Genomic DNA, 25,830 nt, shown 5'->3' with positions numbered 1-25,830 from the left:
TATGAATGTATTTTGATCTGAATGAGCTTACAAAGATGCTGCATTTATATATTCAGGAAAACAAGAATGACTTTTGTGTACTGCAAGGATGAATGAATATTCAGTCTCATTATGCCTAGCACTTAAAAACTGAATTCAGTTTAGTATTAATGCTTCTTTTTTAACAAACTAAAATCAACTAACAGTAGCCAACAAATCTGGTTTATTTAAATAAAGTAATATATGGGGTTGATGCATCATACTTGAAATATTTTCATATTGAGAATATCAAGCACATAGTTTTAAGAGATAGGTAACCCTTTTCTAACATGGCAATTCACAGTCTTTGTTTCCAGCTCTTCCCCTAATGGGGAAGTACAGTTTGTGAATGAAGGCAGTATTTAAAATCTACATGTTCTTGTTTACCTGTGTTGGTAAGTTTGGCTTGGCTTGAGAAAAAAAATCCTGAGCAGTTTACTGTATGTAAATTTGTGTGAAAGGCATCTTAGAGTTAGACTAGGATGTTACCTGAGCAGAGATAATCTATCTGTATGTCAGATTTCCTGTTTTCTTCAGCCTGAAGTACTTTAAGTGATTTACAAAGAGTTGTGCTCAAATTTTGATGTTCCTTCTGCTCTATATTGAAGGAAAGAATGACAAGTTTAGAGATTCTTAACATCCAGTTTTGCTCTTAATGGTGATCTGGTTTTGTTTTTTGGTGGTGTGGTGAATTTTTGTTGTGTTTTTTGGTGGTGTGGTGAATTTTTGTTGTGTTGGGGTTTTTTGGGTTTGTTTTTTGCTGGTTTGTTGGGGTCTTTTTTAACTTCAGAAAATTGAAGCCAACTAATATGGCCAAACCAGTAGTAAGCCCTAAGGGTTTCTCTAAATACCTGACATTTTTACAGGTAGCCAGCCTTTACCTTTATTGCTGCAGAAACGCTCATCTTTCTCTAAGCATTTTAAAGATTTTGGTGCTGATAAACTCCCCAGGTAGAGAGCAGAGGCTGATGGGTTCCTCTCAGAGCCAAAGGGACAGAGACTGGCTCAGTGCTGAGGCTGGGTCCAGGGCACTTCCAGCTGGGCTCCTGGCAGTTGGCAGCTGCTGGTGGCTTTGAGGAGCACATGAGGGGTTTGGGAAGTGACAGCAGGGTACCGTGAGGGAGCTTGGGCTATCCATTCATTCAGGTCTTCCCAAACACCTGAGACGCGCAGCTGGCTGCAGCCACCAGTGGTGCTGTCTGTGAGATTTGTGATCAGATTGCTGTGCCTGGTGGTTCTCTTCTTGAATTTAAATATACAGAATGACAGAATGTTAAGGGTTGGAAAGGACCTTAAAGATCATCTAGTTTCAACCCCCTCTGCCATGGGCAGGAACACCTACTAGACCAGACGGCCCAAGGCCTTGTCCAGCCTGGCCTTGGACACTGCCAGGGTTGTGGCATCCACTGCTTCCCTGAGCAACCTATTTCTCTGTCTTCCCACCTTCACAGTAAAGAATTTCTTCCTAATATTCAGCCTTAAATTTCCCGTTTTTCAGTTTGTACGCATTACTACTCCTTGTCCTATCACTACAGTTCCTGTGAAGGAATTCCAGTAGGCTTCCCTCAGATACTGGAAGGTTGCTGTGAGGTCTCCAAGCAACCTTCTCTTCTCCAGGCTGAACAACTCCAACTTCTTCAGCTTGTTTCCATAGGGGAGGTGCTCCAGTCCTCTTACCAACTTCGTGGTCTCCTTTGAACGTGCTCCAACAGTTTGATATTCTTCTTTATGTTGGGGACACCAGACCCAGATGGGGTCTCACAAGAGCAGAGTAAACTTTATTTACTTATTTACTTCATTTAGGTATGTGTCTCTTCATCATGTTGTACGTGCCTTTACAACACTTTGTTTAGGATGGGTGTTTTAGAAATTTATTTTTTGTTTATATCAAAGCAACTCCCAGCTTTTGTCCTTCATGCCTCAGAAGTGCTTTCTCACTCTGGTCATGTTTAAATATAGTATGAAGGCAAAGTTAAATGTTCGAAACAAATGAAGGAAGCCCTGTATGTGTTACCACAGTTACTTAAAAAGCTGTGTTTGGAGGACAGAGCCAGCAGGGGGAACACGAGTGTTATTTTTCTTTGACTTCGATTCAAAAACGGTGCTGCACCTTTCTGGGTTTTTGAGATTTGATACTTTGCCAAAAACTGGCTTGTTTGTTTGTTTATTTCACCTGTAGCTTTTACATCTCCGTGGAGGAAATTCCTGATGGCCTTAGCAAACACTTTGATTGGTACAATCTGGAGTTGTGTTGCTGACCTTGAAATAGGATCTGTTTTATATCCTCAAGTGAGATGTGGTTGTGAAATAGAACCCAGAGAAGGTTAAAGCATGTGCAAGAGCAGTGAGCCTTTGGGCTCTTAGAGGCATTGCCTGCTGTCCTTCCCTGCCCTCTGTGTCTTTCTGACAGAGGTTACAGCTGTAAGGAGGATAGATGCCAGAAACAAGAAACAAGAAACAAGAAACAAGAAACAAGAATGGTTCTTCCTGTCTTGGCACCTGTTTTCTAAAGAAACCTCAGCATCATTCTGCTGTGGCCTTTTTTCAGAGATCACATGTGTACCTGGAAACTGGTATTTTATTATTTCTGAGAAACCAAGAAAACTACAATCCTAAGTGGAATATATATGTAAGAGAGTAGAAGGCATAAGAGGAAGCTGATAATTTATAAAAGGGGCAAAAGCCACAGCTCTATAGAAATTTTTATTTTCTTTTCCTTTTAGTGAGGATCACTTTTGCTGTTTTGCTTTTAACACATATATATGCTGATGGAAGTGGTTTTTCTAGGACTGTAGTGGTTTTTCTAGGACTGAAAAAAATTAGTTTATCATTATTTTGCTTTAAAACTATTATTGCCATGAACAGAGAATACAACAACCTTTGCTTTAACACACAGCAGCATTTCCCATTTACTGAACTAGGAGGCCATAAAAATCTAAATTAAAAGGCTCTATGCTTTCAAGCAATGGCATTTCTTTAAGTCTGATCGTATTATATATCCTGCTATGTGAATGCATGGTGCTAGTCCAAAAATTAGGTTTAAAATAAAAACATGCCTTTAAAATTGTTGGAGATCATATAATAAGAAGGAAAGCTTCAGAAGGTTGCATATCTACATATTAAATTTTCACAGTGTTTTAAGTATCACAGGATGAATCTCTTTTTTTCTAGTGTACAGAGCATCTGTATAATTTCTTCATGGTGTGCTAAATTGTGTCAGAATATTGCAGAGATAATAGGTGGAAATTGCTTAAGTGCATCTTTTCCCTTTAATGTACCAGGTTTAGTGGGGTTTTTTAATGAGGAAAACACTGGACTGATCATACCACGTATACAAAAGTTGCTGGTAATTAAGTTTTAATGCAATGAGAAATTTAGAGTTATTATAACAGTTTTCACTGGAAAACAGAAAAGGAAGAAAGTGAACTGCATGCATATCAAAACATTGGTAAACAAAGCTATAAAACTTCAATTGAAAAAAAAGTCATAGCATTTTTCAGATAACAGTGTTGCCACATAAAACTTTATTCTTAAATGTCAACTCAAAGCTGGGGTTTTTTACAATCCTGTCAGATCAGAAAATGAAAAATTATTAATATCAACATTTTTCCTGTATCACATTTTGATGAAACCATATTTCTTAGGAATATAAAACTTTTTAACATGAGAGATTATCACTTTTAGCTACCAGAGTGAGCTCCTTTACTGTGAGCCATAACTAAGGTTTTATGGTCTCTTCCTTTTGCTGTGAAGTTGGTAGCCCAACAAATAGGATTCCATTCATAATAATGTGCTTGTAGGTTCAGTCTGGAGTAAGTGCTAGCAGATGATGAGAAACCAAACTTGGACTGTGCTTGACTGCAAAAAGAGCCTTGGCACTGGTTAGCTGATAACTTTGCCAGCTTTATATGTCATCTCAGGAAAACGCATGTTTCAGTTTCAGCAGCGTATTTCAGCATTTGTTGGGGATTCTGTCATGTTCATTGCTGGCTGAGAGGAGGCTACTGGGATTGTATCTGGGAGTTGTTTCCCCATACTTTAATGGCAAAGTTTCTCACAGACTTCCTTGGTACGTAATTTTTGATCTGGAAATACATGATAGTTCGTGGCAGTAGGCTCATCTTCCTCAATTTATTAAAAAGGAATAAGTGATTTTGTTGTTTTGTCAGGACCAACTGTTGTCACCATGGTTTCCCTAAGAAAAGGAAACTTCTGAATATACAGAAGGTCATGTAGACAATAAGCTTTTGTAGCCTCAAGCAGTATGTCAGTGAATAACCATTTTGTTGGGAAAACTGTTCGTACTCTGCTTTGGACTAGAGTGGGTTTCCTGTTTGTTTCTGTGTTTTTGGTGTGCTTTGAGCCATCTATGTCAAGCATCAGTGGGAATTCTCCTAAGTAGTACACAACTATGTAACCATTACCACATATATCTCTTGTATAGAAATTCACAGATTTTTTTTTAAAGCGGAATATTTCAAGATTATCAAAATAAATGAAGTGCTTATGGTGATGTAGCTGTGCAAAGTTTTCTGCTTTAAGTGTAAACAGATTGGAATTCATACTACTATAACTACTATCAACATTAGAAAACTATGGGTATATAGTTTGCAAAAGCTATTTCAAATGTTTATTGCGCGTATTTCAGAGCAGGCGAGAAAAGCGCTTTCATTTTAACTATCTGTGCTGCTCTAGGCCATTGTGCTGGTTTGGCTGGAGCAGAGGGAATTTCCTTCATAGTAGCTGGTATGGAGCTATGCTTTGGACTTGCACCAAACCGTAGTCCCATGCTAACTACTATACTGTGAAGAAAATTAACTTTATTCCAGACAAAACCAGCACACTAATGCTCTGTAAGCTTTGGAGCAGGTAGCCTAGAGTGGAATGTGCATACCTATTAATGGTAGGACTCCCTTAAGCTTTTGGGTTTGCTGGGCCTTTTCCTGTGAAAAGTCTATTCATAGATCCAGTTTAGGTGAGTCTCCTGCAGATAACTGAACCACCCCACAACAACAGTGATCATATGGAAATTCTGAGTGTGAACATGTACGGATCAGCTCTGTAATATACTCAGCACTCAGCAGTGTATGTGCTGAATCAGGGATGTGCCTTTGGCAATAGGAAGCTGGAGCTGGGGCTTCCCCCACCCATGAAACATCATCTGCCTCTTTTGCACGTGTTAATATGCATATGGCAATAAATTTACTGTTCAATATGTATTTGTTGGTGCACACTGTTCCCATGTTTCACTTGGGGAAGTGAGATGCTGAGAGGAAGTTGTTTGGCTCCAATATAATGTATGAAAATCTGCTTCTGGTCCCCTCCTTTCCCAGCACTTCTCATGTATTTAGAGCTACCTCCTGGCAAATCATTCCGACAGAAGTGTGCTCTTGTTGGTCACTCTCCTTCCCAGGACCCTGTGGGGAAACTACATCATCCTGTAAAGAGCCACAAAAGAAGGTCGTGTAAGAAGTTTTTGCTGCATGCCTAGAGGTGAGGACAGGCTGTGGACTGATGATTGCACTGGCAAGTAACAAGTGGTCTGTCAAATACCGCTGGAGGGCCCTCACACTGCTCACTTGACCTGTGCATAAGTGGTAAATCCTCTTACTGAGGCTGTAACGCATCTTGGGTCTGTGCAGATGCACTTACTGCTGGTGTATGTGCTGGTGTTAAGGGTTTTCTGGGCAGAGTTATGATAACCTTGGGTAATGGCCCTTTGTTTTTCAGTTGTTTTGACAGCTGCTTGTTCTGATATGCTGGATAACAGAAGGCTTCTGGCTTTTTGGTGTTGCAGTGAACCACAGGTGGTCAAAAAAGGTCTAACTAATAATTATGTTTTCATATTTAACTTTCACTTATCCCCATCTCTGCTACTGCAAGCTGCTTCGCAGGGATATCTTTGTTTCCATTTACAGCATCTGTGCTTTTCTCTCCACGTGTTCTGTCAGCTCAATGCTGGCATTTTGGTTTGCCTTTTTTGCTGTCATTTCCTATTAAGTGTATGTTCTACAGAAATCCCATTCTAAAAATGTGATATCTGCTGTCCCCTTTTTGCAGAAATTACATTCCTTGAATGCTGCAAATAATTTGTAGATCTTTAAATAACAAGCAGCTGTAGCAATGAGAAACTACAGTAGCTGCTGATGTATTCTTGGATTTCTTCAGGTACTCAGCAAGGCTCTAGATGCTTTCTTCACTCAGTGGCAGATAGACACTTGTGCACAGCTCTTGGGATTGCTTTCTGATAAATTTAGGGTGTGAACACATTCTCTTACTGTCAGATATTTCAGCCTCTGCAGTCCTTGTATACTTATATTCAGGTAGTCTAAAGTGTCTACATTATCACTGCAAAATCCTCAAGGCAAAATCTGAGAAGGAAGCAGAGCCTTACAGAGGTTCACATCAGCTTCACAAGGATAAATGCGAGCACTAGAACCAAGACAATGAGGAGAAAGTTGAGTAGCAGGTTGAGACCTCTGTTGTTGGCAAGATCCATAATGTGTATCAGTCTGCCCTCTTGTGCCTGCAGCAGACTCTTAGCTGTAGATTAGGGTTGCTCCTTCAGTACAAAGCCATGTAGGTTCACATGAATTTCATTGTGTCCACAGCTCTTTACCTGGTTTTACTTTCTGCCACTTAAGGAAAAAAGTATGCTTACAATTGCTAGTTGTTTGGGTTTTTTTCTGGAAAAGGATTCTGGATGCTCCTACAAGCCTTTTTTCTCAAATACCTTAAAAATAAAATGAAATGAAATTAAGGTTAATGATAACTTTCAATCCAGTATTGAAGAATTTCTGAAGAACTAATAATTGGAGGAAGGACTTGAATTTTTTCATGGAATTTGGCACTTCATTGACTTTTTTAATGTGTGTGGTACTTTTCAGGCCTATTGAATTTTCAAAAGAATGACTGTTCTGAAGACTTTGTCTGTTTCAGTAATAGGACTGTTGAAAATTACTTCCTTCTAAAATACCTCTATAGTTACAACATGCCTCCCCCCCCCCCTTCTTATCTGGGCAAAATGTTTCTCTGTTAATAGAAGTATTTCCTACCCTTCTGGGGTTTGGCATCGTGCAGTGCAGTCGTGTTTAGCCAGCAATGTGCTGTGTAAGGTCCACTGCACTTTTTCAAACACCTTATGAAGAATCTGGATGGAACTGGCAGAGGATGCATCCTTGGTGCTTTTATAGCACATATGCAATTACTTATTTTATGATAGCATTAATAACTTAACAATTGAGTTTTATTTATAGAAATATATATACATAAATGAAAGTAACCTATAGACCCACTCAGCCCTAACAATGCAAACAGTTGCCAAAACTTCATTTTAATAATCAGCTACATTTTTAGGGACGATCACAAGAGGGCAGTGTTTTATAGTTTTATACTGATACAAAGATGTAACTTCTGGCATTATTTTACCTTTAAAAAAAAAGACTTATAAAGCAATCAGTCAGATATTACAGTAAATACAGGGCCTATGTTAAATAATTTAAATTACCAGGGTTCATATTGAGGTGAGTATCAATTTTTAAAGGAATACTTATAAATATGTTCTGGTTTTTTGTGTGTTTTTTTTCTCTTTTTTTCCCCCTATCATGGAGGTCAAAGCTAAAAGGACTGCATTTGTTTTAAAATAAGATATCTCTGGATCTTGCAGGATTTCACAAATAATTTTCCAATTGTATTCTGTGAGGCACTACTCATTAATAGCCATACAAATACAGGTATCTGGTCTGTAACCTATAGTGTATTAGTATGCTTCCAAATATAAACAAAAACACTCTCTAAATTAATGTGTTCAATTACTCTGCTCTAATTTTGGCAGAGAGGATATAGATAAAGTATGTTTCAGCATACTTTAAACAGTATATACATTTTTCATGATTATTGTTTTCTATGTATCCCAGAATGGATAAGGTTGGAAGGCACTACAGTCTCCCTGCTCAGACAGAATCATCCTAGAGGAAGGACATGGCGCAGGGTTGTGTCCAGGTGGTGTCTGAACATCTCCCTCTCCACAGCCTCTCTGGGCAACTTGTTCTGATGCACAGTCACCTGCACAGTAAAGAAGTTCTTCCTCACATTCTTGTGGAACTTCCTGTGCATCAGTTTCTGCCCATTGCCTCTTGTCCCATTGCTTGGCACCACTGAGCAGAGCCTGGCTCCATCCTCTTGGCACCCCCCTTCAGATACTGATGGGCATTGATGATGTCCCCTCTCAGTCACTTCTTCTTGAGGCTGAACAGGCCCAGCTCTCTCGGCCTTTCCTCTTAAGAGAAATATTCCAGTGCCTTAATGATCTTTGTCATCCTCTGCTGGACCTGCTCCAGGAGCTCCATGTCTCTCTTGTACTGAGGAGCCCAGAACTGGACACAGCATTCCAGGTACAGCCTCACTGGGGCTGCGTAGAGGAGAAGGATCATCTCCCTTGACCTGCTGGGAATGCTCTTCCTAGTGCGTCCTAGGATACCACTGGCCTAGTTGTACCATTGGCCATTGGTGTAGCTGTAGCAAAACTTACAAAAAAATTCTTTGTGCTAGGTGGGTGACAAACATTTTGTGTATGGTATGTGAATAATTTTGTTTAAGGCTGTTTTACTCTTGTCTTTCCACTGAGTTGTTAGGTTCTGCTAGGAAGGGAAGTTGTTGCTTAATTGATAAAGAAACATAAGTATCTGCTGCCTTCTAAAATACTTTACTGACTAGTTTTGGTCAGAGCAAAGTTTCAATTTTTAAGTGGGTTGTGTTTTCACTTAGAGAATAATATCAATTATTCAATTACTGAATCACTTATTATATCAATTTTTGCTGAGGATCTGGCTGAGGAAACACATCTTTAAAACCAGCATATTTTGGTTCCTGATTCAGCTACTTCTCAGTATAAAATTGCCATGGAAGTTGGTCACTATTGTTTTTTGGATGAAAGATAATAGCAGATTGTTGCCTGTTTAGCTGTCTTTATTCACTATTAGCGTGTAAGATGACCTTTGGAAAAAGATTTAGGCTTGGGTGGAGTGGAACAGAGAACTGAAAACTTAATCCAAGGTACATGCTGTACATATTTGCAATTTTTATTATGGGTCATAAAAGTGGTGAACTTTTTGATTACACTTGCATAAAATTCATTAGGAATACTTACAAACTTAAAAGTTCTACCTACTGAGTGGGAATCAGGTGCGTGTAAGTGACCTGGAGATCACAAAACAGCGAAGACTACTCTTGAAAACCAAAACAGAATAAACAGAGATGTAGAGAATTAGAAAGCTGTGTGATGACTAGATTTTTTTCACATAACTGTAATAAGTAAGTAATAGAATGGATGCTTCTTTCTAAACAGAACTGGATATATTTTATGCATTAATATTTTTCAAGCAGTCCTTTTATTAAATAAAAATACAGTAGATATTATTTTTAAAGCTTATATAAGTCTACAAAGAAGATTGTACTATGTACAAAAGGGGATTTTTTTTAAATCTCTGGGTTCAGTTGACAGTTGGTGATATCGAGGATAGTAGCAGATTTTCTGATCAACAGAAGCCTAAGACAAATAAACAGTATAGGCAATATATCTGCATTGCTGTAAAATTGCATAGGGCTTCCAGTTTATTGATAATTTGGCTTTATTCTTGTTTGGTTATTGTTTTAAAATAAGTTACGGGTTTTCAGGTACATAGGAGGAAGGTGGAGGGTTTGTTTATATTGAGCTATGTTTTTTAGCAATGCTTTACTCTGACTCCTTTTTATTATTGGCTTGTGAAACCTATAATCCAAACATGTCCTCAGAATATAAAAGCTGATGCTTTACTCTTAACACTTTTTTCTTCAGCAAATGTTCAGTACTGTTCAGAACTGTTGTCTATTTCCAGTTGAAGTCTCTTGAAACACATCCAAAGCAAGCTGAAGCTAGAAACTCTATCCATCACAAAAATACAGATTTGAGAAAACAAGAAAATGAAGTAGGATTAAAAGGGGAAATACGCTTGCTAAAATCTCATGTGTTTGTGAGAGTGGTCAGAATGTATGAAATGGAAATTGAGATTTACACTGACAGTTCAAATCAGTAATGCTCATATACTATCTTACAAGTGTGGGGGTGTGTTGCCAGTCTCAACAGTGCTTGCCCTAATCGTCATGCAGTAACTATCCTAATTTCCCCTAGCTGTTAACCTTATTTCGGAGTCTGGTCTCAACATACCTACTCACCAGATAGGAAATTCATCACCACTGGATTTGCTTGCATTTCAATGAATACAGAATTCTTTCAAAGATTTCTTCCCTTCCTACTCAGCTGTTCATTGTCAACTTCTACTCATGAAATACTAAGTCTTAAAAGCAGAATACAAGATAAGCTTGTTTTGATTTTCTGTATTCGCCAGTAAGAGTGTTTACATAGAATGGAATAGAAGGCTCTCTCTTTTAAAAATGGATGTCTGTCTGACCTTGGTCTGTTGATTCTTGAGCTTTCTTTAAATTTGAAAAATGTATCAAATTTCTAGGAATTTTACTTGTAATGGGGTTGGAAGTTTTCTCCTCAGTCTTGTTACTCACAATTGCTGGAGTAGAAGTGTTGTCTTTTATGTATATAGCCTATGGTTTACGTGTTGGAAAGATGTTTCCGCAGTGGTTTCCCCTCCTGTGCATCATTCTTTATAACTTACTTTTTTATCTGTCATTTATTTTAGGAAGCTACTTGCATGTTCTCTAGCAGGAATTTGCAGCTGAAGGTGGAGATGTTACTTGTATTTGTATGGATGCACTTCAGTCACAGCAGTAATAGTGATCTAGGCTTTTCTCTTTGCCACATTAGATATAAGTCACCTCATGTGACATTGGCATATTCCAAGGTTTTTGTAGTTTTAAACTAAGGAAATTATTACATAAATTAGAACAGGCCTTAATTAAGTTGTCTAAAGGCAAATATTAAGAACTCTGAGAATCCAAGTTGTGCCAGTTGTCATGTCAGTTAAATGACTGTGGAAAACAGAATTTTTGATATCAGTTACAGTAGTGTCAATTTTTTTCTGCAAAACATAATGAAAAATCTTTCCAGATGTCACATATATAAGATCCCTTAAATAGGGAGAAAAACATATGAAATAGTTTTTCTTTCTGGATTAGAAGAGATTTTTGGTTTATTTTCATATTCCTTTGAAAAACACTTAAACAATTTGAATGCCTTCAGGTGATAATGCGGAAATGCAGCACCTTGAACTAAGCAGAGCAGAAATTTTCCCAAGATGTGTTGAGGGCCGTGTACCTGTAAGCTCCTCTTTGAGCAGGAATGGTCCAAATTTGGAACCCTTCCAAGCACTTAAAAATTTTTAGAGAAACCTGAAAACACTTAGGCCCCCAAAAAGTGGTGGTGGTGTTTATCTAACTAAAACACTGAATTTACCAGCTGCTGGCTGTTACTGATGGGAGCAGATAATCTGATTTGCCCATACTTTACCCCACGCTCTTGATTGAGACTGACAAATTGAGTCATGCACAGCTTTGTAACTACAGGCTCTAAACACTGTTCTGCACAGAAAACGTGGCTTTAATACATGTAGCAGGCAGTAAGTAAGATAGCAGGGCACCGGTTGGCACACCCTCTAGTCCAAGTGCTAGCCCCTGTCACATGAGGATCCTTGCACTGGGAGTTGCAGGTGTAGGTCTCTCTTCCCCCTGGGGTGACTTTCCTAGAGGACAGTGCAGAGAAGTGCTGGAACTTCAGATAAGCATCACAATGATACAGATCAGCAAGAGGCAAATTAAAATCAGGCAGAAATTCACAAAGAGCTCTTGGAGCCTTTGTCGTGCTTGTGGGTTGACCTCAATAGTTGAGGCTCTCCTCAGAGCAGAGCGGGTTATGTGTTGAACCTTCTCCATGGCAACAAGAAAGCAGAGGGGACAAATCAGAGGTTTTAGGAGTGCAGGAAAGAAGAGCAGTGGTCAGGAGCAGTGCGAAGTGCCTAATATCTTCTCTTTTTGTTTTAGACAGCCTTTGCGGAGCTGGAAAGCAGGAAAGCAGAGAATTAGAAGTGCAGAAGTGTTTTTACGAGTGCAAATGGAGATTGTTTTACAGTTCTAAAAAGTCTGAAACAAATAGATTGCCTTTACAGTGTTTTTAGGTAAAAACAGGATTTTAAAAATTTGGGGTTTTAAGTTTAGATTTGTGCTGTATTGTGCTTCTCCTGAAGGCTACTGAGCACCTGCTTCTTAGCAGTGTTGAGTAACTGTACTATGGAAATTGTGGGTATCTGGGTTTTGCCCAGATTATTGCTTTAGATCCTAAACTCTCTATCTCACACAGTCTGTGAAAAGGCCATGGCTGATTGCCGTCCCACACATACCCCTCTGCTTTATTTGTTCATGCACACGTGAAAGCTTGATGATAAGAGTAAGGTCACAGACCTTTCAGTCAGGAGATATGGATAGTCCTGCTGGCTGGTCCTGACAGGGCAGATAATCTGATTTACCAGTACCTTTTTCTGGAAGGGAGGAAAAGAAATCTTGTTGAAATATATCCATTCAAAGTAAAAGTTCTGTATGGTGGGCAATTAAAAGCTGTTGCATCACTGCTGTAGGGAATTTTAGTAGCATAGTTCTCAACAGACAAGACAGAGTAAGGGCTAAATCTTTTTTTATGCATGTAGGACAATGTGTTACAAATGTGGGTGCAAAGGCAGAGGACTGCTATGAGGAACAAAACAAAGAATTTACACAACTTTTTCTCTTAAGTGAGTGTTACATTTAAAGTGCATTTTCCTCTTCTTTAATGGCAGATGGAAGGACCGGGTATCAGTTGTTTTAAAACTCCAAGTAAGTAGTTGCATTGTAAAACCCTTCTGTACCCTTCCGTGGCAAGAAGCTAGCTTTGTTATATGCTTGTTTAGCTCATGGTGAGTTGGATTCTGAATGTAGGTGCTGTCACAATGTGAAAACTTGGTTTTTAAAATAATGCTGATATATGCATCTGTCAAACTTTGTTCCTAAAGCTGCGCTTGCCCCTAAATGTTTTATGAATTTACGTTGTGTTCGTATTTTTCACAGAAGGCCTCTCCTTGTCACCGCTTTAGTTTTTTTGCTTTGCAATCAGTGAAATTATGTATGCAACATAAGGGAAAATAATTGCTTAGATGTCTGCTGCCCAAATTACATGATGATCCTGACTGAATCAGAGATACTTTGTTACCTATGAATTTGTCTTTATATGTGGCTAAAATCTAAAAACCTTACAAGGAAACAAAAGTGTCTTTCAGGCTCTTCCTTTTTTAATCCCTCCATATTGGGCTGTAGAGTCAAATGGTACTGTATGAACAGAATACATGTGTTTTCAGTGGCAGTGGTGGTATTTAAGAGAGACTTTCAAAAGCAATCAGATTGCACATGGTTATTTTAATACCTTTAGAGGATTCCATGTGATGACATCTCCTTCTAAAACTGAACTTCAGATTTTGTTATGATCTTTTGAGCTGTAGTTGATCTTAACTTCATTGCGAACAAAACATACACCAGGAATGTACTCTTGTAGTGACTATAATTTTTCATCTTTGTTTGACTTTTTGCTGTACCTGTTTTCATCTATTTAAGCAGTTAAAGTGCTTGCCAAGTATATCCTGCTTAGCTCTTTGCTGGTCACAGTCTATCCCAAGTGCTGTAAAAGCAAGACATGCACAGGAATTTTCAAGTCTCTTGGCTGAATTCACATTCATTCTCCCAGGCCAGTACAGGCTGGAGAGCATTAGACTGTTTATCTTCTTGCAGACAAGTCCCGGTAGATGAACCACTAACGGATTTACACGGATAGAGGAGAGTTCCTGTAACCAGCTTGTGCGACAGACACTGCCCAGAGAACAGCATTTCCTGCGGGTGACTTCATCACAGCATCTTATGGCATTTTTTCAATGCCAGGTGTGTGCAACTCTCGGTCTTTGAGCTGTGTGTGACCTGCTGCAGCAACATTTATCTCTCCTGATTGGTATTTTTCCTTGGGGTCCAAAGAAGGATTGGAACAGCATTGATGTGTACCTGTGTACATGCACAATAAATGTACATTCCCTTTCATGTGCACTGCATTAGGTGTAACTGCAGTGGTGCTGGCACCTGCACTGCTGTGTTGCTGCATATGTTTCACTTGCATGACTCAAGGGGCAAGGCCCTGGGGCTCTGAAGTGCTTCCATAAAAAGCAGTATTAGCTGGTTGGGCATCACAGATGCAAGATCAAAATAGGTATTTGGACATAGGTGACCAGACAGCTGATAGATACAAAGGGATCTTAAAAAATGGAAGGTAGCGTAAGTTAAAATCTGTATACCTATTACAGCTAGAAAAAGCTGTAGAGAAGGAAGGAAGGACAAAACAGACTAATTTGAGTTTCTTGATTTAATAGTTTATATGTTTTTGGAAGTTTTTGAAACATCTATGTGTTGTTTAACTTAATGCGCCTATCTGTGTGGTAAGTTTTTTTGTAAGCAAGGGAAGCCAATTCTGTGTCTGTATTTCAACAAGTTTATCTTTACAAGTGCTCAAGTTCAACTAATAAACACATACCTTGCTTGTTAATCCTCCATGGCTCTGTCACCCACCTAAGGTCTGCAGAAAGAGAAACAGATTCAGTAACACAGCTGCATATGGGTGGCTATCAAGGTCAAAATGGACAGCTTGGAAAATAATTACACAGGAACAAAGACTGATCGTTGTCACAAATAGTAGCTGCTCTCTGCTGTTCAATCCCCCGTGTTTTAGGCCAATATAAAGAAGAGTTGTGCATATGCACACACCATTTCTTGAAGCAAAAGTGCAGCAAAAGAGCAAGTTATATTTGATATTTTAGAAGTCACAAATGTTACTTGTGCGACAAGGCTGAGCATCACACAAGAGGAGCAGTTGGCTGCATTGCTGTGCAGTTGTGTTTTATCAGTGCTGTTAATGCATGTGCAAGGCTTGTCTTAGGCACAGAGTGAATCTGCAGGAAGAGGTCTGGTGGCTGACCCTGTATGTTACTATGTAGGGAATTCCCTATACCCCATACTTTAGAATGAGTCACTGATCACAGTTATTGCTTCCCACTTCACTGACATGTGACTGTTTCCCTGATTTGTATTAGGTTATTTTTATCTTTGTTCCTGGGTGCCCTTCACAATGAGAGGGGGTATGTGACCAGAGTGAGAACTGTGGGCCACGCTCATTCCTGGTGCAACTGCGTTATCCTTTGAAGTCACACAGGATAAATTTGGCTCCCTTGGAAATGCCACAGCCTGTTTCCTGTCATATGTTCACTAAATGCAGCAGTGATATCAGTGGAATAGAAGAGGTCTGACTTATTTGAATTCTTGCAGTTCCACATGACCCAGTGAAGCCCTGAGGAACACTCTTTAAAAGTTATGTTGCATAAGTCTATTGCATAGATATTTACAATGACATGTCCCAAAACCCCAGTAATTCACTTTTATCCATTGAAAAGACATCTTACTAACCATAAACATAGTGATGGAAAAAGTACTATAAAGTTATGTTGATTGAAGATTTAGACACTGACTTGTGGCATATAATGTCATTTTTCAATCGTAGGGAGAAAACATTTCCTTGGAATGGGGAAAGAAGCAACAGTTCAGCTCATAGTTTGATAGGTGCTGGTAACAGGAAAGCAAACTCATGTCTGTTTTGTACTGAAGTGTCGTCTGTGTTTCAGAGAGCATAGGGGAAGGCTCACACTTGAGATTCTTTTTTTCCTCCCCCTCTTACAAATTGTTTATACAGTCTTCGTTCTGAGTAGCTTTGATGTTCAAGAAGCAAGACCAACAGTAAGAACCTCTACTTGTATATCAAGTCCATGAGAATGTGAATGGTGTAGGTAGTAACAAGGAATTACATTGGTCAATAGCTGAACACACCAGTCATTTTGGGTTTTGGAATTTATCCATATATCTTGTGGATAACTGGGACTTCTATGTGTGCTGGTCCATTAGAGTAGCCTGGGAGCTAGTGCTTTGGGCTAGTTTTAAAGTTGGTTAAATTCCCTGCAGCTGCTGCAGGACCACGCAGTGGGATCTTGGGCAGGTGCTTTGGTCTCCATACTCATGGGCTCCCCTCATCAAAATAAGACATAAAATAACTGTATACCATTACCAGTCTGTTGGTGTGATTTGCCTTTTATGCAGTAAATTTATTCTAGGAAATGAACTCCATCCTCTGCTGCCTTCACTGAGTACCTAACAAGTTGTTTTCATGCTGAGTTTTAGCTTTGGTTGTTCATAATGTCCCTTTAACAGGGAATGGTCTAAGTGCAGTCTGAATTAAAGTAAAAATTGAAATACATCTAGCATGTATAAAAGGTAGAAGGAGAAGGGGATGTTCCAAATTTTTTTTACCTTCTAGCAGCTCAGGAAACAATGACGTGGCATTGATTGAGAAGGATAAAATAGATAAATTCAACTTCCGAGAAGTTACTTGATGCCAGGAAAGTCTTGTTAAGACTTTTTTCAATCTCCAGAAACCAAAAGCAATTTTCAGTTCTAACGTGTCTTGTAGTTTTAGGGAATAGAACTTTACTTCCCTGCGGGATTTTTTATTTCTCCACCTGGGGTACTTTTCTAATCCTAAATCAAATTATTCTTAAAGCAAATAAAAAGTTGCTTTTGTAGTTCTGTGGATGTATCCCATACATTTTTGTTTGATGATGGTCTAAAAAAGTAGTGACAATCACCTGTACGCTACCAGTTACAAACTGATTTCAGTGAGTTTCCTGCTGTATGATGGAGGCACTATATTCCTAACTTCCTCAGAGGATGAGAAATAAATGCAGCTTTTAAAAATAGAAATGTGGTATATACATAAATCTTAATCTCTCTTAAATACAAATAAAAATAGCATCGTCATCTTGACAAATAAGTAGCAAAAAAAGAACAAGAAAGAAAAGTGTCTGCTGTAAATTAAATGCCTAATTTCACATTGATTTGTAATACTTATCACCTGCCCTGTAGCACATGCTTCTGTCATGACTGTAGGTTCTTGTTTTTCAGGGTTTGGATGTCTGTGACATGGGATGTTATAAGTGTGAAATTCTAAAATTTAATTTAACAGCTGAGCCACTCTCTCATCTACATTAAATTACTGAACTCTGACAGGATAAAATTGAGATGATGGGGCAGCTAACCTGCTGTAGCCATGGGATGCATTCCAGCTGAAGAGCTGCCTACAGCAGTTAAGTGTCCGTGTCTATGTTTAATCTATGAGTGTATGCATAAAGTCTGTATCTTTAAAGATCTGTATATGCAATATTTGTGGTGGAAGAGAAAGATTCTCTGGGTGGTACAATAAACCTTAACGCTTCTCTTCACTTGAAAATACATTTTATGTATAACTTCAGCCTTGAAAAAAATCTGTCTTGAAATCTTCTTGCACCTTGTAGGCACTGGGAGCTCTGAAGTGCTGCTTCTGCCTACTGAAACCAGCTTCTAGAGAGCTCTGTAACAGATTGTTTGCCTTAGGAGTAACAGCATGTCCAGACATTTCTATCACTTGAATATTCAAAACTGGCGCAGAACTGCTGAGCACAAAACCAAGCACCTGCATGTATCTTTGCCTGATGCCTACCAGTCACTAATAGGAAAAGGAATTAGGTGTATCTCTTCACTAACAGGGAAAACACACCTCACAAAATTAAAGTCTATATTAAGTTTGTCTCTTCTATAACCAGAACCATATAGATGTGAGTAGTAAGGTGTGAATTGATGAAAGGGGGGAATGTGATTGGAAAGAGCATAAGTACCTTAGACACATACATATTAATGAATCATATTTCTTTTAAAAATATTTGTAAATGTAAATATTAAATGTTCTCTATGTGACGTATTTCTGTGTGAGATGCACTTTTTTGTCAGTGATTTTAAAGCTGGGATTGTATTTCATTGTACAACACATCGGTGCTTCCCTTAGAAATAAATGGGTTATTTTCTGCATTTGAAACTCAGTTCATGATGTTACAAGTCCTAGCTAAATTATTTATCTGTTATTAGAAGCAATCTAGGATAAGTGTGTTAGTTACAATGAACAACAGGAGAAAATAAACTTTTAATGGATGTCAAAGCAAAAACATTACATGGATTCTGTAGCTTGAACTGCACTTAGAGTAACATGGTATAATTTTAGTTGTAGTGCTACTATAAATCACTTAAATTTTTAAATTAAGGGTAATTTTTCATCATACAGCAAAAAAAAGGTTTGCTCTCTGAATGTGTTAGATCAGAAAAATGTTTTTCCGAGTTAATGGTGGAAGGGCTTCTTTACCCTTGCTGGACTGTGAATAGGCAGCTTTGGGAAAAGAAAAGCCTCTACAAAACTTTTAAGTGAATTATTCTCTTTGTAGATTTTGGATTAAAAACCAAAAACCAAACAGACAAAAGAAAAAACAATCAAAAGGTATTAAATTTAAAAGGAAAGACAAAGGTGTGAGAGACATGAAACCTTCTCACCTTCTTGTGTAATACCACCTGTATAAATCATCTACCCAAGGACAGCCGGTGTCTCATGAACATGTAGGAAATTCTGTTGCCTTTAGTGTTGCTGAAAGACTCCCCCCACACAGCAGTACATTTTTGACTTAGAGCTGTAATGCCTACATTTTCATATTTTTGATAAACAGTTAAAACCAGCTGTTAGTTTGAGTAGAGGAGTTTTTTGTAGAAAAGTACAGCTACAGCATGCCTTCCTGCAAGAATTAAAAGCATTACACAGAAGAGAGGTTCCTTACCCCAGGTGTGACTTAGTGAAGCGCAGAGGAGCTTGCTCTGGGCTGTGGGACGTGCTTGTAGATCTCTGGCAACTTGTCCGAGTCTGTGACCAAGTTGTGGAAACAATTGAAGTAGGTTGAGGGGAAAAAATAACAAAAGTCTCAGAGGCAGGACTCATGGTGTCACTCAGCAGCTCACGAGTTGATTGGTCCCATGTGCCTTCTGACACAGGCAGTGGCTCCTCTAAACTTGTTCCTAGCAGCACCTTTCCTTTTGTGAAAGGATCTGAGTGCCAGGGAGATCACCTGCTCAACCACAGGATGAGGGAATCTGGCGAGTGGCATGCTTCAGTGGGGTAGTGAAGGGAGCTGCTTGCTGACTCCCTGCCTTTTTTTAAACAGGAACTTAAATGGGAACTTATTCAGGCAGCTGCTTTGGATGTGTCACTTTTGCTACAGCAATGTTTCTTCGTCGTAAAAAAACCTAAATAGCGAGGGCTGTCATATTTCTTGTGGGTGTTTGACTTGGAATGATTTTCTTTTGTACAAGGTATTTTTAAAACTACACTTTCAATATATATGGTTTTGATAATTCTGTTACACAGCTGGTATTCAGTTTATAGTGTATGATGAGTGCTTTCCAATATCATCTTTCTTCTCAGTGCTTAAACTGAAATAAATTTTCTGTATTTCAAGTCTCTCCCAACCTTTAATATGTGGGTTAAAGGATTTTTTTTTTCCCAAATAAGATCTGGCATATATAAGTTCATCTCTGAAATTTATCATTACGATATATTTTGAAGTATTTATCTTTCATTTGAAACACACTTCCACGTTTTTTCTTCCCCTCCCACTTTTTGTGGCTGGAAACTATTTAAGTGAATTTTTTGAGAACACTTTCTCTTTGTTTGGATAAGAGTAGCAGCTTGATGCTACTTTACAGGTTATCTTATGTATACTCTTCTGTGTTGAGAAGTGACAACATAGTGCATATACAGAGTAGGTTCTGTGCATCCAGGAAGTGAAGGATCTACTGGATGTGAAAGGATTAAGCTGTCAAGTGTACGAGCATCCAGCATCAGGCTTTCTGTGTGGATGCAACTGACAGCATGTGCTTTTTCCTGATTTGGAAATTGCAAGCAGAAATACAGAAGCTCAGCCTAACTGAACACTTATGTGTGATTCAGTTTTGACAATAATTGTTTAGCATAGATGAGTGCTTGGCTTTAAGCAGGACCCCAGACAGGGAGAGTTTTTTGGCTTAGTTTGGTTTTTTTGTTCCCTGGAAGCCCTGCTGTGGTACATCGTTTCAAACCAGAGACAGAAGGGCGTTGGTGGTGATGCACCACCCCTGTTTCAAGATGGAGCTCTATTTTTATTTTTGTGAGTACAGTTTTAGCTCTTTTGCAAATTGGTTATATCATAGTTGAAGTTAGCAACTTGTTTTAGTATAATAAATCTGCCTGCTTTCAGTTGTCCCTTTAATATCAAACCCAGGAAGTCTGGGGTCACATATTTCAGTTGAAAGTTAATTGAATATCTTCACAGTGAGGAGTGATGGTTCTTTACTGTGTAAAGTGTTTCATAATTTACTTATAATGGCATTATTAACATTATAAATCTCTCACAGTCCAAGCAAACTATTTGGCTTTTTATGAGGGATGTTTCATGTTTTTATTGCATGCTGTCAGCCAAGAAAAGTGCTAGTATTGGATCGTTTGCTTTTTCTAAGATGTACTATGAAACTTGTACCATTGAAATTCACCCTCTATATTTTGTTATGAAGTCCAACACCCAGCACTGCAGCAGCTGCAATGCCGTTCCACCCTTTTACCAAACTGATGTAGAATTATCATGTTATTTAGTTACACTACCCCAAATTTTTGGCTCTTTTGTTAATGAATTGGAGCTTTTTAGAAATGAGATACATTAAAAGAATTTGGTTTTGTGTGTGAGCTGCTGACACAGTCATAGCTTGGTCTCCATTTTAAAGACTGATACTTTAATGTACAAATTAAGGCACTGAAAAAATACTAGGCTCTCATCAGCAATATAATACACATCTTCTCTAAATGTCTAACTCTGATAAGAATTTTAAGATGGAAAATGTATTTGCCAAATAGCAATAACATGTACAAGTTCAGACCCCATGAGGGTTGTAGATCTTGTATTGATGTTGGTTCTCTGAAAACACGCTTGTTTAGGAACAGTCTCTTGAGAACATTTTTGTAGTTCAGGTTAGTATCATTCCCTTGTGTAACTCATGGAGGTTTTGGTGTGATTCTGAGGCAGATGCCAAAGTACTGCTTATGGGACATGTCAAGTCTGACAAGTACAGACACAATATATGAGCACATCATTGTGCTGTTTTCATTCACTCCTGGGTGAACAGGTCCAGACACCCGTGGATATCAGAAAGGAAAGGCTTTAAAAAAGGAATCTGTTCTGGAGGTTTTGGTCTGCTGCATTTTGTTCTGGGGAACAAAAATGTGCAGCTGTTGCCTGCTTGACCTTAAATGGAGATGATCTGGGCTTTCTCCAGGGGGATTAGGAATCTACCACTAGAACATGTTTCTTCTCAGAAATTATTTAGAGATCTGGTTGATGTTTGGGATAACGTCTAAAAAGAGACGTGCTGTACTTCAGCATACCAGCTGCTATATTTAAATAATAATCGTAAGACTTCTATTCACATTGGTAATAATTTCCTGGATTATTTTTGCCTTTCTTGTGCTAGTTTTCAAAATTTGAGCTGTAGACACTGGCCACCTCTATAATCTGTAAAGAGTTTGAGGTGTCACTGTCTGGTCCACTGATAATCATGACTCTACATAGAAATGGGCTGCGACCCAAGTCCAATTATTTATAATATACAAGTAAAGAAATTCAACAGTAAGTCTGAGTAGTCTGGTTAGTGAGTTGTTTCATGACTCTGCTGCTGTTTTCTCTCACACTGCAAAAGTACCTCTGTGATCTCTCGTGGCAGAGGTTCTTGTGTTGCACATTTGGTTTAACAGTAATGCAAAACAGAGAGAAGGAAGAAGTGAATGCTCCCACAGATGTGCACTAGTTTGTGTGTATGTGGGACGGAGTAGCAGATGTTGGTATTGAAGCTGAACTCTAAAATAAGATCTTTCCTTTTTGTAAGCAGTAGTTTTCTGGCCTGATTCTGCGATGGGTAATTGCTTGTAGCCATCCAGATCTCAGCAAATATGGCTTACAGGACCCTTTTTCCTGTTCTCTAAGAGAAAGGACCCAGCTAATGTATCCTTCCCCTTTGTGCTGCAAGCCTAATACAGCCTAAAGGGAAATGTGAGTTTTTCCTTCCTTTGAAAGTGCAGGAAAATCAACATTTTCAGTGCTGATGTGAATAGCATTCCAGAATCACACCAGATAAGGCAACAGCCTCATCAATTCAGAGATAATAGTTTTTTTTAATGCATTTGAGGTTTTTTACTTGAATTTGATAGACTTATGGCCCTTTTGCTTGTATGTTTTACCTGATGCCTCCTTTAATGATTATCGGACTTCAGTGAATCTCACTCACATCTGTAATCTCAGTATCTTCTGGATTTATGTGGAGGAAGTTGCCTTTCTGAGACTGCAGATGCTCCTGCTTTTCTATAGTGAGACTTACAGTCTTTATTAGTGTTATAGGAAAGAGCTCTGCTGAGAAATCTAGGCTTTGCATCATGTTATTCTCCTCTGGGACAAGATGTATTTACATTTCCTAACCATTGGATAGACATTAAATTAGTTTGATCTTCATGTTTTTTTTCATCTTTACAAACAAGATGAAATTACTTTTTGAGGCTGCAGCTTTTAAAGCATACCGTTGCAAAGTGATGTAAAAAAAAGTACAAAATAAATCAATAGAAAACTGTACAACTTAGTCTGAAACATTTCTCTTTTTGGGAGTGGTGAAGGCTCTGGTAGTCATCTGATTTTTTACTGACCAAAGACATTTTTTGGAAAGGTCATCTTGAATGTTTTTGTTTCAGTTGCTGTTACTGGCATGAACCTTAAACCATTAAAGTAAATCACAGTGTGCAGAAGTGTGTCACGCCTGTTTATTGTCTTTGGTGCTTTGACCCAGTGTTAGAAGCGAAGGGAAACAAAAAGTTTTGCCTGGCTCTTGCTCTGAAAGTTGACTGTGTCCTTCCTCTTCCTATATCACCTTAGGGAAGCACTTATTTCACATGGAGACAATACAATTAGCACAGACTTGACCCATGTAGATGGTTTATTTTGCAACAAAATATTGACAACACAAAAAACTCTGTTCTTGTAAGTACTTGGTGGCTTTCACAGCAACGAAGTGTACCTTTTCACTAGGTTAATGAAGGTCATATAATTTACTAGTAGCAGGTATCTGCAGTGATGCCAAGTGTCTTCAAAATAGCAACATGAGACAGGATAGGAAATTCAGTGATCTTCATTACAGTGAAGGTTCTTCATTTCTGTGAAACGCCTGGGAAAACTGTGTTTTAGTGCTTATTGGTAAGGCTGAACAATGTGCTTTAGGTGGTGTGCCGAGATCCTTATACCTAAGAAACTGTGTTGAGTGTCTTTCAGATAAACTGTTCTGGGAAGCACAGAGATTAGTTGTGTTATTTGACATGTTGTGAGTGATAGATGAACAGCGGGACAAAGGCACATGAAGGAGAGATAAAGTTGGAAGACCGTGTTTCAGTTGCCAAGTGGTGGTGCTGGATTATCTCCACTTGAAAGGGTAACTTCAGAACTGAGGAGAAATGATTGGGCTTTAGCTTTTGCTGCTACCTGTTTTCAGCTGAAAGTTGTCCTAACAGAAATGCATAAATATTACCCAAACGATGAATGCTTTGGCAGCATTAAGAAGCTGAAGGATTCGCTTGTGCAGAGTATTGCAGTGATCACCCTCAGGTAGTGTGGAGGGGCAGCAAGTAGACCAGTGGCCTCCACATCTTGCCTCACTGGGATCTTCATTCAGATCAACATGGAAATGGCATTAAATCAACCTTTTAAAGAGTTTTCAGGCTGATTTTCAGGTGTCCCTGCTTTGAGAAGTGGGAACCGGAAACACCTTTCTTTCTCTTGCTTGGTGTTACATTCTGGTGTTACAGAATGGTGTGTGTCTTTTCTTCATTTCTTCTGTCCGTTGCTCTGCAGTTTAGTTTTTTTTTTCCCCTTCCCTCTACGGAGTGACTATAAATAAGACTAGCACAATTCCCATGGTGAACAGCTATCTGTTGCTTCATATCTTTGTTTCATGCAATTCATAGCTAAAACGCTAAGGTTTTTTTTTACTTCTTCAGAAATCACTGAAGTCTATTTAAGAAGCAGAATGTCTTTTCTCTGTTTGGAAGTGGAGTGCTGATTCAAAATTACTTTTGCAGGAAAAAAGCATTCAGCAAAAAAGCACCCCAGAAAATTAAGATCCTGAATTTCATTACCTGAGAATTTGAGGTACAAAACTTCGTATTTTTCTTTATTCTGTTGCAGAATGTACCAAATAAAAACATGGGTCCACTCCTTGGTTCAGACTAGCTCTGAATAGCAAGAAGAGATTTCCTGGTCTTGCAGATATTTTCTGACTGTGTATTTTGTTTCAGGCAGCTGCTTCCTCATGGAAGTTCTGCTGTAAGTCACTGGAGCATGGAAGCTTTGTCAAGTGTGGTCTCACAGATTGTTTTGGCTGTAGCTGCCTGACCACTGAGGTCATGTGGAGAGCTTTTGTCCTGCTTTTATGACTTTGTTCTTACAAAAGAAACTATTTGCTTTCCTCTTTTTGTGGCCTTTATTGAAAATGAATTGGTACTATGATTTTGAAATACAGTCCTCTGTATCAATTGGTTATGTGAGTACTTGGTATAACATTATCATTGACATCTCTTGAATTAGAAAATGAAAACAAAGGTAGTTCATTCTGAAACATGAATTTTCCCACCTTCTAAATGAGCCTACTTCAATCAACACATTTTGTTTTCTTTAGGTAGAGATAGTCTCATTTGTGTCTGTTAAAACCAGTATTTGGTTTACAAAATGGTTTCCACACTAGAGAATCTACTGTGTTTTGGTGCTCTTTGAAGAGACATGGACAAATTGTCTTTGTTCTTGTCTCAATTTCCTCTCTGTAGAATGAGAATAATAAGTCTAGTTTCTTTTTAAGAAACTTGGAGACCTACAGGTGACCTACAGGTACAAGTACTAATTGCTAGTCTTGAAAGTGATACTTATTTTTTTTTAGTGTGAACTTCTAGCCTTTCTGCTTATATAAAGAAGGTGCTAGGGCTCCCCATGAGTTTATCTTGCAAGGAAGGAAAACACCTTCACACACTGACACGGATGTTTGGATGCACCCTTACATCATACTGCTGCTTTTGCTAGAGACAAGTGTGTTTCAAGTACCCCTCATAAACTCAAGTGGAAAAGGTTCAATCTGGATTAAAGCCAAACAGTTCAAGTATCTGTCGCTTACTTCACACACGAATTATGGGACTACCTTCCATGGTTGTGTGGTTCCTGGTTTCACACACAGTCCGGTGTTAAATTGGCAACATTTCTTCTGTTTATCAGTGATGCAGAAGTTTCAGGCTAGGATTTTCAAATGTCTGACTTCTGAGATTCCAGGGCCTGATTTGTCAGAGGTGCAGAGCCTCTGTAAATGCATCTGAAATTGAGACAGTCATGCAAGTACATGGTGTCTCCTTGTGAGCCTTAAAAAAAAAAAAAAAATAAATCAGTTTTTTTTTTTATTTTTCAAAATTCTGGGGCAAGTGACTGAAATATTTATGTGATGATATATCATATATGTGATGCTGTACAGGGATGGTGGTAAAATCCCTGCTTGAAGCAATTTAATCTTCACGGTAGATCCATGTGCTGTTCTGCTTGGTTTGCTGGCTGAAACAGCTAATTCCTTCTGGGAAGAATTCCTGCAGTTGGGACAGAAAACATGAGTATGGCTCTGATTTTCCCACCCATGGAAGTTTTTCAAGGTAGTCACCAATAAATGTAAACGAGTACTGTACTCAACATTGTGCAGAGCTCTGATGTCTACAGATCTTAGTAACTCTGCATGAGACTGTTTTAGTAGAGAATTCGG

General features: G+C 38.6%; 2 protein-coding genes across 3 annotated transcripts in view; one reads left to right on the top strand and one right to left on the bottom strand.

Moving 5' to 3' along the window:
• CEP85L (centrosomal protein 85 like) overlaps positions 1 to 25,830 on the top strand; it is a 137,706-nt gene that overhangs the window by 75,278 nt on the left and 36,598 nt on the right. The window lies entirely within an intron of this gene.
• PLN (phospholamban) lies at positions 9,074 to 19,065 on the bottom strand. Its single transcript, XM_032101560.1, has 4 exons — positions 18,765 to 19,065; positions 14,564 to 14,605; positions 12,424 to 12,500; positions 9,074 to 12,021 (listed from the first exon to the last, which is right to left on the bottom strand). Exon 4 carries the CDS (start codon positions 11,896 to 11,898, stop codon positions 11,740 to 11,742), a length of 159 nt encoding a protein of 52 aa, XP_031957451.1. The 5' UTR covers positions 11,899 to 12,021; positions 12,424 to 12,500; positions 14,564 to 14,605; positions 18,765 to 19,065; the 3' UTR covers positions 9,074 to 11,739.

This window comes from Corvus moneduloides, chromosome 3 (genome assembly GCF_009650955.1).
Source record: "Corvus moneduloides isolate bCorMon1 chromosome 3, bCorMon1.pri, whole genome shotgun sequence".
Lineage (NCBI taxonomy): Eukaryota > Metazoa > Chordata > Aves > Passeriformes > Corvidae > Corvus > Corvus moneduloides.
The sequence above is the reverse complement of the archived record's forward strand: the minus strand, read 5'-3'. Positions and strand labels throughout refer to the sequence as shown.